General features: G+C 39.9%; 1 protein-coding gene across 1 annotated transcript in view; it reads right to left on the minus strand.

Annotated features, from left to right (window-relative positions):
* Window positions 1–11,413: 11,413 nt before the first annotated feature.
* Window positions 11,414–18,222, minus strand: part of lcor (ligand dependent nuclear receptor corepressor) — a 32,608-nt gene continuing 25,799 nt past the window's right edge. The window contains exon 7 of the mRNA XM_028973577.1: window positions 11,414–13,176. Within this exon, the coding sequence (XP_028829410.1) occupies window positions 12,102–13,176 (1,075 nt within the window). The 3' untranslated portion in view covers window positions 11,414–12,101. The remainder of the gene's footprint in view (window positions 13,177–18,222) is intronic.

The raw sequence follows: 18,222 nt of genomic DNA on the forward strand, positions 1-18,222 counted from the left end.
ACTTTTGTGTTCCACAACAACATTATTATTGTTACAGACCAGTGGGGGTGTCTTTCCACCCCCTCTAAATAGAAAAGGCACAGCTTCTGTTTTGACACCTGTATAAATTGTATAGTTAGTTCATTGTCTATAGTTCTTGACAAATCTAAAAATGCCTTTTTTATTGGACCTGCCCTGTCAATAGTTATTTTTTTTACAAAGAAGCAGGGAAATGGATTAAGTATTTTCATAATGACCTGCTATTGATCATCTCTTAAACCAGAAAATGTTGGCAGGCTAGATTTATAACAAAAATAAATAAATAAAATATATAAAATGGTGTTTTACCTAAAACAATGAATCAGTTTGATTAATAGTTGTGATTAAATCATGATTATCATTTTAGCCATAATCGTGCAGCCATAATGTATATGTGCATGAATATGTATATGTATTTGTGTGTGTATATATTTATGTGTGTGTGTGTGTGTGTGTGTGTGTGTGTGTGTGAACAGCTACCGAACACCCGAGCGCTGGGTGTTCGGTGGTTAATGAGTGACGGGGGCCACCATGGCGTCTGAGGGAGGGCGCGCCACAGGAGGTACGCTTCATTACGGCCCTGACATTTCCACAGGAGCGCAGTGACAGAATTCAGTCCCCAAAGCCCTTAAAATCCAAATCTGCTGTGTGGTGTGTTTAAAGAGAAACTCTCTTCAAAATATGCTCACCAGACACTTTCTATATTAGTGAAGTCGTTACTCATGTGTAATTTCTCAGTATTACTTCAAGTGATGTAAAGATCTAAAGAGAAATGAAATAACTGAAGAATTCAATTTTACACGACGGCATTCACAGCTGAACTCGGATCTGTTTTACAAGGACGACTTTGAGAATAACACTATTAGAAAACAAAATAATTCCCTCATATATATAGATATTTATTTTGGAGTCACTGTCAAATCATTAGTGATAAATATTTGATGGGTTTCAGCACAGAAAAGTTATGTCTTTTTTCTTCTTCTTCTTCTTTTAGCTCACTAAAATGCATAGCTTTTTTCTTCAGGCATAAATCCACAAAAACACTTTTTTTTCAGAAGATTATTAATCCAGAATTGAGAGGATATGAAAGGCACTGTATTTCAGACTGTATTGCTAGTGTCCTATAAATATATAAAAAAGACGGTAATTGTCTGTAAACTAAATACCCTTTGAGTTGATGTGTAATTATTTCTCTTACCCAGAGATTAAATAATAACTTCATATACGTAATTTAAACTGCGAGGAGCCACGTGATTGACAGAAACATGCAATCTGGTTTCTTTCTGTAAATGTAAATCCTGAAAATATATCATGCCTGAGTAGAATTAACATCGTAGCTCAGAAGCTCTCTGATTCCGTTTGGCCCATGGAAGGAGCCCAAGGAAGACGGTGAGAGTTTGCTCAGGGAACACCAAGCAGAATCATCTGATGAACAAAGCACACAGTGCTATTTTCACAACAAAGTTTATTAGAAGAATAGTGGTTTTGAAAAGAAGATTCTAGCATCCAGTGAATACTACCTTACACAGCATTACAGTTGAAATGTGTTGTGAAAATCATTTTTTAAATCGAATAACATAACCAGTAAAACTTTACACATGCACAAAGACGGATCTACTCAGCTTTGCCCGACGTTCGATGCAAATAATAATAATAATAATAATAATAAAAAAAGACCACAGGAACTCAATTATTTCTTTTCTTTTTAAAAAAATCATACATTAGGAGACAGCTTATTACTCATCAGCCTAGTTGAGAAAAACAAATTTCTGGTTTTGCAATTAAACAGAAAAAACAAATAGTGCAATCAACCCAACAGAATTATTGTGATCCTTGTAAGTGCTCCGAAACACAGACTTCGATCATAGCCTAGAATAAAAGTCCAACTCACATGGTACAAAAAAAAAACAACACATAAATAAAACTACAGTACAAGAAAAACATTAAATTATACAACATTTTGTCAATCTGTAAACAGTAAAAATTGAAAGTGAGGTCCATTCCGGTTTTGGAGAAGCCTGTTATCTGAGCGCAAGAGAGGTGACTGACCAAGGAAGGTCACTTTATTCTAAAGGACACTCCCCACTCGATCTGGATGGTGTGAGGTATATCGATAAAGAGTCGTGCCTTTGAAAAAGCAACCCAACCCTGCACAGCAAGAAGGTTCGACCTCTTTTAAGAGAAGTCGACGTGTAAGTGTTTTTTCCATTTTTATATATCTAAATAAAATCCTTGCTTCATGCCTACACTTGTTATCAAGTGTCAAAAACCCATGTGCTAATAAAAAAAAACTGTTTACCCTTAGTGTCAAGCACTGCAAACCTGAGCCACCCGAACAAGGAACAAAGACCTGCATGTCCAGAAAGACTGACGGAATTTACAGCGACATCTGTACAGCTGTTGTGCTACAGAATAAAATGTGTACATATCTATAAACGTCAGCTGTTTCACCTTGTAAGACTGCGAGGAGGCCGGGAACAACTTGAGAAAATGTTCCTGGGTAGGAATTCTCAGAGCAGCACGTCATGCCACTTTATCCCCAGAAAATTCGACTCAGTCCAGGAAAAAAGCAGCACTTGAGAATCATTTAAGAAGAGCAGCAGACAAGAGCAAAGATGCCGAAAAGCTTAATGCAAACTAAAAAAATACAGAGTAGAATGTCCAGTAATGCCTGACCCCTGCAATTATCCACACTTTTCTGCAGCTGAAATACTTACACGGAGCACCGAGCTCTGCAGGAGTGATTTAATTGGCAGAAAGCAGGCCTCATACTGTTCTTATATTGTGTTCATGAGAAATGCTGAAGATGGAATGCCACCATAATGCTGTTTCTTACCATTTTACAGCCTATAAAGGTAGAGCATTTATGCTGAGCAACTTAGGCACAGTGTGCACAGAGTAGTCTAAATGCAGCTTTTTAAAAACTAAAAAAAAGCACAGTCTGGGCAATAGAAGCTTACTACTTTGAACCAAAAATATACATACATTCATACATACATACAAAATACCTTAAGATGGTCAGTAAATGAAATGATGTTTCTTGTGGTGGATGTGGTGGATATTTTCTCCGCTCAATTTAGTAAAAATACATAGTTGTAATAGCAAGATTATTTGTAATGGCAATTTCATAGCTAGGCCCCAGAATCTAGACAATGTACCTGAATAGAGAATAGTTTGCCAGTAGTCCCTGAGGGTGTTGGTGTTCGCGGCTAAGCTGTGGGGAAACATACACCGATTGGCCGAGAGATAAAAGTGACATAAAAACGTTATGCTGCAGTCGGGATAAGCAGAATAAAAACAGGCAACAGAACTAGCATAAATCACCTCACACTCACTCATTCATTCACAATTTTCTTTTTTTTTCTTTTTTTTTTTACATTTTACCCAGAAAAAGAAATCACTTTAAAAAGAGCATAGCAAAAAACATTAAGAGAAAGGCGGTTGCAGCAAAACACACCTTGGGTTCATGGTCCTTCTTTTCCTAAGTACAAAGATGATTTAGGTCCTTGTAGTAAAGTATCATATTTGTCCAGTGGACGCCATCTTCAAACCAACGACTTCTCAAGCCGAAGTTCAGAACTAGGTATGTACACTCAGCATGCAAAAAAGGAACACAATAAGCCATCGAGGGGATAAAAACACTCCTGTCATTTTCAGGAAAAAATATGTACTAATTTACATCACTGAATGATGATGCCTCGAGTTAAAACTAACTTTATGGTTTTAATCATTTAAAAAATCTTCTTGTGTGTGTGTGTGTATTTAAGCTCCCAGGAGTTCTATGTACACCTTGCCTGATCAAAACACAGGACAAGAGATTGAGAGATTGGGTAGTGAAGCGCTATATACATCCAACCCAAAAGAGTTTCTGGGCTTTTCTTCATAAATATTCTGCATTTGCAGCAAGTCTAGGACAAAGAAGAAGAAATATGAAATAATAGATGCACCCACTGCACACTGATCCGGCTCTAACAGTCTACCATCCATAAGTTGTGTCACTACCAGTTCTAATCATTGCAAGAAATCCAGAAATAAAGAGAAAAGAAAGAAAGAAAAATGGTGTGGCCAGAATGGAGTGACACCTAAATATACTGCACGAAACTTTTTTTGTTCCCTGAATCATAAGAGGATAATATCCCTATCCAGAAGTATACGTTTATACAGATCAATATATACAGTGCACTGTGATGGCTGTGTCTACACACACACACATATATATATATATAATTCATTTAAAAACATGTTTAGTTAAATAAGAGGTTAGTTTGTGTTAAGCATTTTTACATTCAGTTTTGGTAATGATAATGAAGTTAAAAAGGAATGTCCAAAAAAAGGGGGCTGGAGAATATGGCTCGTGCTCAAGTGCTGCCCTTCATACCACTACCAACCCACTTCATAGGAAAAAATAATTATGCAAATTATTATGTCATGGTTGGGGTTTTTAAAACAAGAGTTCAGATTTGCACTTTCAATTGAATTTAATTCATTAGTCTTGTTGAACAATTTAAATAACTTTGTTCAGTAGTTTTAAGCAGCATTATTATGCAGGGCTGCACATCCGTGAGCGCAGGAGTGAAACGGCAGTAAACAGGTGGAGGTTGTGGGTTGGAGATCTACCTACATGTGCTGGCTATCAAGCTTTACATGGAATTCTATCTGAGGTATTCTGCGTTGTAAAAGTTTTTTTTCTCAATATTCCCACATTGACACACACAACACAAACATGAATAAAACCAAAAAAAAAAAAATCCTGAAATTTCCGTAAGATCGCAAACGGAATAGTCACATGACCATCTTTAGAGTTGGCACCACTCTCCCCCATCATTGGTGTCCTTATTTCTATTTTACAATCCTTGCTGTATTGTAAAGCACTAAACACTTGAACACTTTGCAAATAATTTAGAAAAGGCCGTTGGAAGAATCTATCTGAGCTGTCTGGCTTTTTATGAAGCGATATTGTCACCATCTTTGGCCAGAAAAAGCCGATCAGGACAGGGACAAGGAGTGAAGATAACATTCAACACCTTGGTTCTTGGTTCATGGAAGTGTTACCAGGACTGACTGACCTTATTTAACGCATTGTGTATGTTTAATTACTTGGCTATACTTACTCTTTGAGAACTGCTGTAAAAAAGGGCTATTTTCTACCTTCATACAGCCAAAAAAGCTATATGGAGCTATACGTACAAAATAAAGGCAAGTGGTTCTGCAGAGTGGAAAACTGAAAGACAATTCCTAACAGACCCAGATATTCCCTTAACATAAAACTATGCATTAGAGTACTGCACATAATGCATGAAAACAAACATCCAAAACACAATGACTTCTCCTGAAATGACAAACTGTGGACCATGAAATTCTGTGCAGAGGAACAGCTTTGTGACTTTTTTTGGCACGGCTTTTGAGCTGGCATGAAGTGTGAGGCTTGTTCGCTAGTGTAACATCAATAGATATAATTAAAGAAAGAAGCACTTGGTTCTGTGTCTTTATCTTGAAAATGAGAAACTAACTGCTGTATTTGTTGGTGTGCAATTATTGTTGCCGCCCAGAACACAATTTCAGAATGTTTACATGGAAGGAGACAGATGATTGGCGGCTCCTACTTCCTCGGTCCAGATGATCTAACCTGCACCAATGTGAACATGTGAACAATGTGAACAAAAAAATAATTAAAGATGTATTTATTTGTTAAAGTCATGCACTAGCAAACAAGCTACGCACTAAGTGCCAGGTCGAAAGTAGTGCCCCTTGTCTCTTTATTTCTTTACTTTTTATCAGCAAAACACTGGTTACAGCGTAGATGTGACTGTGATGGTCACATGATAGAGAGGTTAGCAGCCATCACGAGAGCCACAGCAGGACAGCACACCAAAAAGCACTAGTGGAAAATCCTTCAAAAAGAAACGCAGTAAAAAACAAGCCAAGCACGTCACCTGTCCCACAAAGATCCAGTCCAGATCAGCATAATATGTGCTACATACTGTTTCCAGTGCGTAATCAACCATATGCTGAATGCCAGCCTTCCATACAAACTCTGTCACACACACCCACTGGTAGGCTGAGGTAGCAAAACACCCACCCCCTCCAAAAAAATATACAAAATCAGTCAGCCCGACTGAGAAATAGGAACAGTCACCAAATCTACCCACAGAGAGAACGTGGACAAATGAGGAGACACATGTAGACCACGCCCAGTAAAGACCAAAACCAGGGGGTTGGGGGTTAATTATTCACAATATTTCACTATCCAATGTACACACTTCAGTAAACAGACTGACAAAGACGCTGCGAGAAATGATCAATTCAACACACAGACTGAGGACAATGGTACAACCTCGAGTAGGAGACACACCTTTACCTGTGACTGATGCCGCAAGATTGTCATGGCAACGCACAAGGACCATCCTTAGCATCCTCACAGCGTGCCTTCATCCTCTTGAGTTTAGTCTGAGGAGACACTCATCCCCTGATCTCCTTGCATATGTCATCTCCGCTCGGAAACACCCCGCTCGATTTCTTGCCGCTTTCTCACGGCTTTCTCGGGAAATCATGGGCGGATTTTGACTACTTCAGGCAGCTCTTTTGGGTTCGGGGTGGGGGTTATGCTGACTCATGTCAATGTGGAGTCCACACACAGACAGAGGCAGCTGACCATAGATGGCTGTGTTCCCTATTCATCACAGTTTTGTTTTCATCCCAGCCTGAGCTGAGACACTTCCTCCTTCCTTCATACATCCAGAAGTAAAGGGTTCAAATCTGACTAAATAAAGCCACATCCTGACAGCTGTAGAGACCAAATCAGACGAATGTTAATTTGCCTGGGCTGATTCTCACACTTTCACAGGATTGTTGCAACGTTGTCTGCTTTAGGAAAAGTTGCTAATTAATATGACAATAAGAATTAGATTTAAATTCCGAACTGTGCGAAATCATCTTGAATTAAGAACTGTGATTGCGACTGGATTGAAAAAAGGCACTCCAGATTACACCAAAGAAAAAAACAGTCAAAGTGACCTCAAAATCGAACATGATTTCCGGTTTTAAATAAAATGTACATTACAAACATGAATTACACGTCTGGAATCACGACTGCTGCACTAACCTCATTATCTGAAGTGCATAGATATAAGATGTCTGCCCTCTAGCTACAGCGCCTGCTTGTTTCCCTCTCCGAAAAAGCCAAATCTCAGTATATGGTATACAGTATATCTTCATCATTCTGGGATAGTTGCACCACCTGCATAACAAATTCTGGAATTGGCAGCTCAGCATTGAACAGGACAGGTAAAGGTGTGCCTTCAGCCTGAATAAAAGGATTGGGAAATTACACCTTTCAGTCCATCAAAGAAAAAAGGACAATGGCGTGAGTGAAATCATCTTTTTCTTGTCCTCTAGCCAAAAGCCAAAATGAATCAGAAAAAGCCAGGACAGCTTGGTTTTGCGTTTCAGTGGCAGTCATAAAGAACGGATCTACTGCTTTTGTCCTTGAGAGGTACTGACAGTGAGGCAGTGGTTTATTTTCTCATTATATACATGTCTGTGTGTATCTCTGGACGCCTTTGTCTTTTCAGCTTCTCTTCGACGTCACGCCCACCTCCTTCTATAAAGGAGTCTGCAGACCTGCAGTCTTAAATCTGTATATATCCCACCCACACAGAGTGTAAATACCTGATGGTGCTTCTGTCTGCGTCTGTTACCGTATGCTAATGTATGTGCAGCTCTTTTGAAACAATGTGCTTGTGTGGTAAATACAGTTAAGATGCATTCAAAAGGGGAAAAAAAGGTAAATTAGCTTTGTTAGGTTGTACAAATTCTCACTTTTTTGTAAAAACATAAAATTCAATTAACAAAACAATAAGTCATAAAATGTAATAATTTAAAAGCTGCTTCCAGAAAGCCCCCGGAAACATGAGGGGAATAAGAATAGTCCTGATTAGGTGTTACTAGCGAGATACAATCAGTTGTACGTGAGTGAACGGACCTGAGGAGTAGCTATTAACTGGCTGTGGAGGCCGTGGGGAGCTGAGACTCCGCACGCTGTGCTAATGACATTCTGAGAGGTTGCGCGCAAAGAACCCTAAATCAGAAACTCCCCCCACCCCCACCCAATAAAAAAAAAAAAAAAAAAAAAAACGTCACGCACCATCCACAAGAGAACGAATGGCACATCACATGGTCTCTGGAAAGTGCAGTCAGAGTGGTCAGTGCTGATATTTCACACCTTCCCACCCCAATCTGTTTTACAATCACAAAAGGAACATATGAATAAACAGAATTTGTACAAAAAAAAAACATAAACCTATGTTGATTTTCTTTCATTTAAAATTAGTGTTTTTTTTTGGAATGCAGTTTAAAAACAAGCATAGATAGATTAGACAGACAACAGAAGGTTAACTTTTCCACCTGTCCCAATTCTCCCCTTTCTCAGTGTGACACATAAAAAAATGTGTCACAAAAAAAAAGATGGGTTGATGGGTTGAGCCTGGCTCCCAAAATTTGAGAAAGAGCAAACAAAAAAGGAAGGTAAGCAGAAACCTGCCTAATCCTTCTTTTAAAAAAAAAAAAAAAAAAAAAAGGTGGGGCTCCACCTATAATATCTCCTTATATCCACCCTGAAGGTGAAATACCAGGGTAGTGGGAATAAAAGATGAAAATGTTCCAATTTCTAGAACAGAAGGGAACAGATAGAACAGAAGGGAACTAATTATTTTTTATTTTTTTTTGGTCGGTTGTGAAAAATTCCTGATAGCGTCGGGTGCAAATATTGGTCAGTCTGTTTGTTATATATATATAACAAAACCAATTTTTTTTTGTCCTCTTTGACGGTCATCCAGGAGAATTTGATACGGTCGGTTGTGAAAAATACCTGATAGCGTCGGGTGCAAATATTGGTCAGTCAGACAAAAAAAAGAACCCTCCCTGCAGTGTACCTCTCACAAGATGAAGGCCAACATAAAGAGAAAGGATGTGTAGGAAAGAAAAGCAGGAGGAATCAGATTTCCCAGAGTATCAACTGTCCCTTATTTTTCAGACATTCCTGAAAGGGACGTGAGTATGAGGCACGGAAAGAAGTTTTTTTTTTCCATTCTTCCGAGGTTGAGGTATAGTACTTGGTTGCAGAGAGCCAAGCTGAATTATATGTTTACACATTTCATCTAGTTCAGGTAGTTATGTCTGTCATCCTCCGACTGACAAATATTGCTGCCCCTCCTATATATCCTGAGATACTGTACTGAAGGCTACTGGTGCATGTTTTCCCGAAAATAGAAGAAAAAAAAGTATTTAAATGCAAGCAGCAGATGGTGAAATAAAACAGTCTTCAGAAATCGACAGTGGCATCTTTTTGCAGATTTGGTGTGTGTGTACGTGTGAGGTTTACAGGTGGCATGACTACATTCACGTGTGTTCATAAGAAGAATAGAAAGCACCAGTTGTTAAAAGTAGGGGGACATTTTTGGACAGGGGGATCCGTTAACCAGTCTTTAAAAGAATAAAAAATGGAATCAGTCTTTTTAAATGGCATGCACCACAATAGGCTAAATGGCTGATGTCGTCTGGTTGAATGTTTTTTTTGTCGTCTGGGAGATAATAAATTCTTAAAATTTACATTAGAATAATGAGTGGTTAATAATGCCTCCTCTTGGAAGTGAATAAATAAAAATCAATTCATAAATAAAAGTGCTGCTAGAGTAATCTCAGTCTGGGACTTCAGTACACCATTGTTTAAGTGCCAATTGAAAAGAAGTAGAAAAAAAAATATTGTTTTGGAAGCAGTGTTCCTCATATTTTCAGCAAAATTAAATATACAAGTGCTTCTGAAACCAGTATCGAATTGTCACTTGTGATTGAGAGGTGAACTCAAATTAGATATTAGCATGTGGGGTGCATTTCATGCACAGGTCCCACTGTGGGAGAGGAGGTGACGTCTTGCTGTTTCAGCATCGTCACATCACCGAGCCGCAATAAAGAAGGTAAGTACAGTCTTCTAAGACATGAGCACTTATACCGCTTTCACTGTTTGAGGGAAAGCTGGAAACTGTTCTTCCCACTTCCGAATCCCCAGACCACATCAGCCGTAAATGAAACTGGTGCATGCCCTTCACATCCAAAAAATAAATCCAAATACAAAATGAATAATACATATCAAAAGATGACTTTTGTCCAAGTTTTCAAATAATGCAGGAGTTAAATTCATCTAAAGCCTCACAGACTGGGTGAGCATTAGGCAGTGATGGAGCAAAGAACTACACAATCCCACAATGCACTTCTGATACCGGAGAGGACAGAGCTAAAATAAGCTGACCAACGATCTCATTTTTTCAATTCATCTGTGATTCATTGAAGAAAAAAAAAAAAAAATTAGGACTCCCTCGACACTTGACAAGAGGACGAACAAGGGGACAAGGACAGTGACTACACAACACAAATCCAACAATTCAAGCTGTCCACCAGTGTAAGTTGAAGAGGTAATCAAAAGAAAAAGAGTATGTTTGGGTCTGAGCTGCAGCTTCCATGGAGTCGATCTGACACGTCCCATCCTCCAGCGGTCTCCTCGGCACCTTCTCCTTCCAGCCCCTACAACTCCACCTGCTACTGCAACAGCTACACATGCACAACCTCAGAACATCTCTCTCTTTTAGGTTAAAAGTGCTAGTTTTAGTTTCCTGCTAAATTTCCATCCCAGGATCTTCCATTTTTTGCCGTTTTTCAGCTAGGTCCTCTGTTCATGGCTCAACTAGATGCCCCTTCTCCACCCCTTAGCTGGGTGTAGCCTGCTCATTACAGGCCACAGATCAAGCAGGAAAATTAGTCAGCATTTTTTTTTGTTTGTCTCTCAAACACATATACATCCGTCTCAGTTGCCCTGAGTTCAAAATGAGGAAAAAAAGAAAGAAAAAAGAGAGAAAAAAGATTGGCTTTTAGAGTTCATAATAATTTAGAATATATTAAAATCTTTCCAATCCCTCCCCCTTAGTGACCCCCCCAGCGAGGCTATTTAAAATTCGCAGCAGAGGAGGAAAAAACGTCTTGTTTAGTTCAAGTTGGTGTCAGCCCTCAATCAGAAAGGGTGTAGAAAAATGTTCACAACTGAAAAGCTCTCACCAGGTGAAGAGATTGAGTTTTTTTTTCTTTTTTTTTCTTTTTTTAAGTAGAATAGAGAGGGCTAGGCAGAGCTTTAAGTGCGTTATGCAAGCCATGTCAATCAGATCTAACGCCAGATTTAGGCACTGGAAAGCGCCAGACTGAAACTGTAGTGCAAAAGAAAGCAAAAAGAAAAAAAAAATGAATCAAACACAGAGAAGTTACCATAAAAAAAAGAAAAAAACTCAGATAAACATGTATCCCTGAATGACTATTAATTGTGTCTCTTTGAAACAGAAGGATCTGTGTGACATTTAAGCCTAGTGGAGATGAAGCAGTGAAGGAAAAAAATCTAAATGCTTGCAGAGCACTCCCTTCCCCCCCTAAAAAGGAAAAAAATGTGGATTTTCATTTTTGGATCCCTGGTGAGATTCATTCTTGACGCTGCTTTCAAGATAAAGGACTTATCAAGACTGTTCACTTACCAATTTAGATCTCCAATAATATACAAGAGAGGGGGGAGGTTGGGTCTTTGAAAAAGTTTGTGAGAGGAATCATATATGCTCCGCTGCCCAAATTGCAACAACATGCAATTATGGATTGAAGCTTTAAGTTCAAAATGGGTGGTTTGGGATAATCAGCTTGATAAAGTTACATATTTTCTTTTGTATACGTCTGTTCATGGCTTTCAAATGCATTTGTTTCATTTCTCCACTCAGGAAAAAAAAGCGAAACAAATGCTTAGACAGTGTCAAAGCGACCACCATAGATGCAGTCAAATTGTTTCTGTTGTCTCCATGTTTACATTTTTCCATCCCCATTTCATTTGTTAATCCTCCTTTAGATCCCTGCTTTTGTGCTCACCCAGATACTGCAAAGTAAATTGGCACAATTAAAGCAACGTCCTTTTCCAATTATTATTCCACTTTCCTACTTTTTTTCCCCAACCTTTTTAGTTTCTGTTACTTTATTTTATTTTTCTGTTGATTTTTTCTTTCCTTTCACTCGTCTTTAATGTCGGTTCCCCCCTGAGAGGTCTCCTCTGGTGCAATGGGGGTGGAGGTGGGGGTGGGTGTGTTTTCAGCATCGGCAGTGACCCCAGATTCCTGGCCCTCCATCCTCATCATTAGCTTGAGCTTCTTCTTTGGCGGGTTTTTCAGAGTCCCCATGCGCTCTTTCACCTTGTACTCCAGGGTGCTATGTGGAATGCCATAGATGTTCTGCGCTTTGGACACACTCATCTTCCCACCCATCACCACAGCAATGGCTTCCTCCAAAATCTCGCTGTTGTACTGCCGGTAGCGGCCCCGTTTCTTGCGGGGCTGCTTGGAACCATTGGCGTCCCCTTCAGGGTCAGACGTTGGGTACTGGGGTCCCGAGGTGGACTGGTCCACGTCTGAGCTCCAGTACTCACTGACAGCTGCCCCATCCAGGAGCCCACCGAGGCCGGCCCGCCGGCTCTGTTTAGGCAGGATGGCTCTCAGCTTGCGACTCAGGGCATTGTCCGAGTGCACGCCACCCAGCGCGATGGAGCCATAGCCATAGAGGTCCGTGTTGGCTGAGTGGGTCTCCCAGGACAGGTCCATCCCTCGCACCTGAGGGATCTTCAGGTCTACAGGTGGTGAGAGGCCCGACTCCTTCTTCACAACAGCACACGGACTCTCCTGGGCCTTGGCGTGAGAGTTGGCGGTACCCTTGGCAAAGCCAGTGTGGTTTTCCAGGTATAGTGGCAGCTCTTTACGCTCCCCAATGGTGCTGTTTGCCTGTTTGAGCTTCAGCAGGTTGTCCAAGTGGGGCTTAGGCCAGGCAGCTTCGCGAGAGAGGAGCTGGTGGGGCTGGGTGTGGTTGAGGATCCCTGCTGATTCCAGGCCAGCCAGTGACAGGGGCGGTTGGCTCAGTAGGCGGTGCTTCTGGTTCAGGAGCTCCTCTTTGATGAGCAGTGAACGGGCCAACGGTGGCTTGAGTGGAGTGGAGCCAACGTAATTCTCCCAGCTTCTCCCATCCTGCAAGCTTCTAGGGGGCAGGCTGTCCTCATCATCTGGGTCCCGGAAGTGGTGGTCAGCTCTCAGGGAACGCCTGATTGGATAAGAGATCAAATAAAGGCTTTGTGAAGAAAGAAACACAGTTGAGCCTGTGCTGCATAAGGGCATTCAAATTCTGGAGAAATATGGGAGTAATAATAGCTCTGAATCACTCTTAAAGGTGCAAAGATACAAAACCTTGCCTAGCACCGCCGGCTGCGGTTCTCAGAAGAACAGGAGTAGCGTGTGCAAAAGGACAAATACTGCAGTACTACTGTATACATATTGAGCATGTCCCTGGAAATGATTTCCAGTTTTTCCATTAGTTTCACACAACAGAGAATATTTATGAACATCGGTTTCACTATATTCGAGAAAAGATGTTTGGCTTGTATTGATTCCTTAATGCCAAGATTGCTGCCTTAAGTGGCTGCTTAAATAGCAGCATGTACACAGGTGTGTGAAAGGATTAGGCATTGATAATAATGGAAGTGAAAGCTAATAAATAATTCAGCAAAAAAGGATGATAGAACACCACGTAATAAACCGTATGCCATAATGCTCATGTGTCTATGAAGCCTGCTTGGGCATTCAGCAACAAGGTCAAGAAAAGATGATGAATGAATTGAAAAAAATATCCCATAAACTACAGCAAGCAAACAAGAGCATAAATGCATGACAGTAGTGCTCATCCCACACTTTAGAGAAGCCCAAACACAATGGAATCAGAGAGAGAGAGGATGTGTATGTGTGCAAACGTGTATGTGTAGATCTGTGTGTGTTGCTTGCTCATGTAGCTCATGCTAGAAAAAGAGCATCCTGATTGGCCAATCAGATTTCAGTGTGGGTGGGTTGTTATTAAACTTCGAGGGCCTAAGTTACGATAACTTTGAAAGCTGATCACCAACAGCATTGCAACTGCACAATAAATGTATAATGTGGTATTTTTGTAATCTGTAATCATTCGTTCATTCACATACTTGGCCAATAAACGCAATTCTGATTCAGTGGGACATTATGCCAGAGGAAGAATGGCCCAAAAAATGTAAGTATAAAACACATTTAACCTCAGACTACAGGTTTTTTCAGATCCCATGTTGGGATGTCTGAGCTACCGAGGCGCTGGACTAAGGAAGCAACGCAGGCTGTTCCTTGTGACGTGGTTTAATATGTAAAGCTAGCAAAGAGCGAAAAAAAAGGCTGAAAACAGAGCAAAGGAAGGTAGCAATAGTCATAGTTTTATATACTGTTTTAAATACTGTTTATTATCTATGGTGTCTACTGTTTCAGTATGACAATATCAGAAAAAATTGTGATAAAAATCTATCTATTTTGTGAAGCATCTGAACACTGAAGCATCTAACATTTAACATACTAGCCTGTCTCCTTCATGAACATCGGTTTCATTATATTCTAGACACTATATTTGCCATAGCTTGGGTGTGGTTTCGGCAAGTGCTGGGCTCTCCGGCCCGGCAGCAACAGTTGAATTCTCATCATATTTACAAGGCTCTGCAGAGACCGAGCCAAGACCTGCAGTGGCCTTGAACTCAAACCGAACTCAAACCCCCATCTTGCAGCCTAGCCCTGATCGGTGGTGGGGATATAAACCACCTCCACAGACAGGTCCTCTGCGTGGTGGTGCGGCCTCTTGTTTTCGGCCTCTTGAAGAGCCCAAATGCTATTTGTTTGATATTAAAATGAACAACACAAGCATGAAGACTTTGACCAGCAGCTGGTCCTTATTGGACTTATATTGGACTTATTTAATAAGTCAAATATCTTTACTTTTAGTCTTCTGATTTTAATGTGATTAGTAGTTTAGAAAACATGTTTTACATTGCAGATTTTACACAGATATTCTCCCTACAGGTTTGTGTATGTGGCCGCTGGGGTGGGTTTCTCCAGGTTCCTCTGGTTTCCCTCCACCATCTGAAGACATGAGTGGCGTGGGTGTGCGTGTGTGTGTGCGTGGATCTCTGCAGTGGGTGACCCTGCTGTAGACTGAGAGCCTAACATGGCCTAAAAAAAAAGTCTCTGTCAGAAGACCAATTTTAAGAACAATATCAGACTCCTCGTAACACTGAATTCTTGTTTAAATGATGAAAACAAGCACCCCCCCAACCCCATTATAATTTTTTTATAAGAATATATTAAAGAATATTTTATTTTAAAGAAAATTTTTGCTTTAAAGATCTTTTGTAATAAGATAAAGAATTATTTTTATTTTATAAAAACACCTATATAAACATCTGCTGAATAAACAACAGAGTAAACAATTAAATGAAAAGAGAAACAAAGAACCAGATAAGAAGTATAACATGCATGCAATCCCCACTTACAAAGTTGAATGAAATGAAGCAGAAGCTTCAGACCACCACCCTGCAGAGGGAGAAGCTGCAAAAGGAGATAAAGGCGCAACACATAGCCCTAAAAGTCCAGAAAAGTGTTCTTCAAAAGAAGTAGAAACAGAAGAACGATATGAATGACAGTCTTGCTAAGATCAAATAGCTGGTGCAGGACCTGAGTCGCTAACATGAGATGAAGAAGCAGAGAGTAATCAAACTGCAGGATTTTGCCTGCCACATTAACACTGAGAACGGCAGGCAGAAGAAAACTTTTGAACAAGAGCTCAGCAAGCTGCGCTACAAGCTAGCAGAATGTAAGAAGAACACTGAAACGCTCAAGAAAAGGATGGTAGATCAAGAAAACAGGGTGTCCATCTGCAAAGAGAATGTCATGTTGCAGGAGGAGGAAAAGAATCGCCTCAGTTCAATGATTAAGGAGCTGAACAGAAAGAATGAGGCTAACACCACCAAATTCAATTCATGCATCAAGAATCTAAATGCTGTGGCTGGAAAAATACAAAATGATCTTGTGATGTTAGCGAGCAAGCGGTAGTAATGTAAAGAGAACAAAACAAGAAACAAGGACAGGATGGCAGCGCACCATCTGAAAGAATAGCTGATCTACGAAGCCCAAAAGAGGCAAAACTTCTTAGAGAGGCGAATGAGAGTAAAGAAAGCTCAGATTGATCTGAGGGAACGTGTCCTGCAGCAAAAAGACATTATGTGTGAAAGGCTGAAGGTTGCGCTGGCTGAGAGACTTGAACTGAAACAAAATAAGGTGGTCGAGCTTATGATCAAGATCACAGAGGCAAGCGGCAAAATGTCAGAGTTTATACGCAAGCAGGACCGATTAGCGGTAGAAGCCCTGATAACTGAACTGAAGTCAATCAAGAAGCAGATTTCTGAGGCGAAGACGAAAGTACAGGAACCCAGAGATTAGTTTTGAAAAAAACATGACGAAACATAAATGCTGGTCATGTGACGATAACTATAATGAAATATATCATGTACTACTGAAATTGAATGACTTTAAATTATTAACGGTTTACTTTAGTAAATGATGTTTACTGCAATCTATGTTTTATTTCTTTTACTCTAGTTTTAATCTAATCGCAATCATAATCGCGAACGCATGATTGCGACATGAACGCAAAAAGCTGCGATTTAAACATGACTTTCGATTCGGTTCAACGGAGACCTCAGATTCGTGACTCACATAGACATATGGGTAGACGCCGCATGACGAGCTGCATCGTACGTCAACGTCGCCGCCATATTGCGATAGGCTCTGCTGTGGAGTGAAGCATATACATGTATATGGAGAGAAGTGCATGAAAATGCCTCACTCTTGCGCTGCTTGGGGCTGTACAAACCGCCGTACACTCCAAACCAGATCCCGGGGATTACATTTCATAGGTTAGGCTGGACAATTGTTTTGAATATATTTGGCCATTTTAAAATCCCGTTTTATAAGTCTTAACCTTAGCTAAGCTAGAGAAGCTATGCATTCCTGTGATCAAATCAGCGTCCAAACAACGCTTTGGCTAAACGTAGGCATTAACTATTTAGATTGTTCTTAGCTGTTTAGTTAACTTTTCTTAAACTTTGAAGGTTTCCTGAAGAAATTCACCTCAGTTTACAAATCTTAACCTTAGTTAAGCTGGCAAAGCTATGCATCCCTTTGTTCAAGTCAGCCTCCAAACAACGTTTTGGTTAAATGTAACAACTATAATACGGGATTTTATAATGGCCAAATATAATCAAAACAGTTGTTTAGCCTTACCAGGGTTTGTCGTTCGACAGTAATGTAAAGAGTTTTTTGTGATTATTTAATTTTGTAGAATATTGTATTTTGAAAGCACTGGGCATTTCAAGTTGTTATAAGTACTTTCACTTTGAAAGTAAACATTTCACTATTAGTAATTTGTATGCGACATTTCATTAATATGCAAGCAAGTGCCCTTTATCATATCGCAATCGCATATCGCAATATTGATCTCAATAATTGCAATATGTCTTTTTTTCCCCAAATCGTGCAGCCCTATTTTACACCTTTGCACTAAAAACATACCACACAAAAGCAAGGTACGAAATGAATTGTAAACCTTTGAGTAGCAGTACAGTTCTAGATTCTGTGTGATGTTGGTCGGACTCGGTATGAAATGTTCAGTTTCAAGGGGATTTGTTAAGAGCTCCTCCCTCTTCTCTGTTGGAATCCTTGTGAGTTTCTTTTCCTCTATTAAGTAAAATGCTTGAATTTAGCAGCTTGTCCCATGTGCAGGTCCTGCTGTTTCCTGAAGCGCAGCGTGGGGCGGCAGCTCTTTTTTTTCCATGGGACTGTTTCAATTTTGGAATCGGCTCATTTTACGTCTGCGAAATGTGCATTTTGAAGAGCGGGGTTTGAGTTTCCTCCATAGACTTCCAAAGCATTGCATCTTTAATGTTCAGCTCTTTCGAGTCTTTTTTTTGTGTGTGTGTGTATGCTGCGACTAAATGCATTTAAACTAGTGACCCCCCCCAATATGCACATATACACTATATGCACATATCAGCCAAAGTGTACATCTAATTATGAAGTACAGTGACAATTATTTTGGAACATTCTGATCTCAAATGAGAACAAGGATATCATCATTTGTAGTTTAAATAGACACAGACACACAGACTAAGTCAATAAAGTAATGAATAAATTATTGCAGTATATATATTTGGAAAACATGAAAAGAAGTCTGAGAAGAGAGACAAAGATGAAA

The sequence above is a fragment of the Denticeps clupeoides genome, chromosome 3 (genome assembly GCF_900700375.1).
Source record: "Denticeps clupeoides chromosome 3, fDenClu1.1, whole genome shotgun sequence".
NCBI classification, from domain to species: Eukaryota; Metazoa; Chordata; class Actinopteri; order Clupeiformes; family Denticipitidae; genus Denticeps; species Denticeps clupeoides.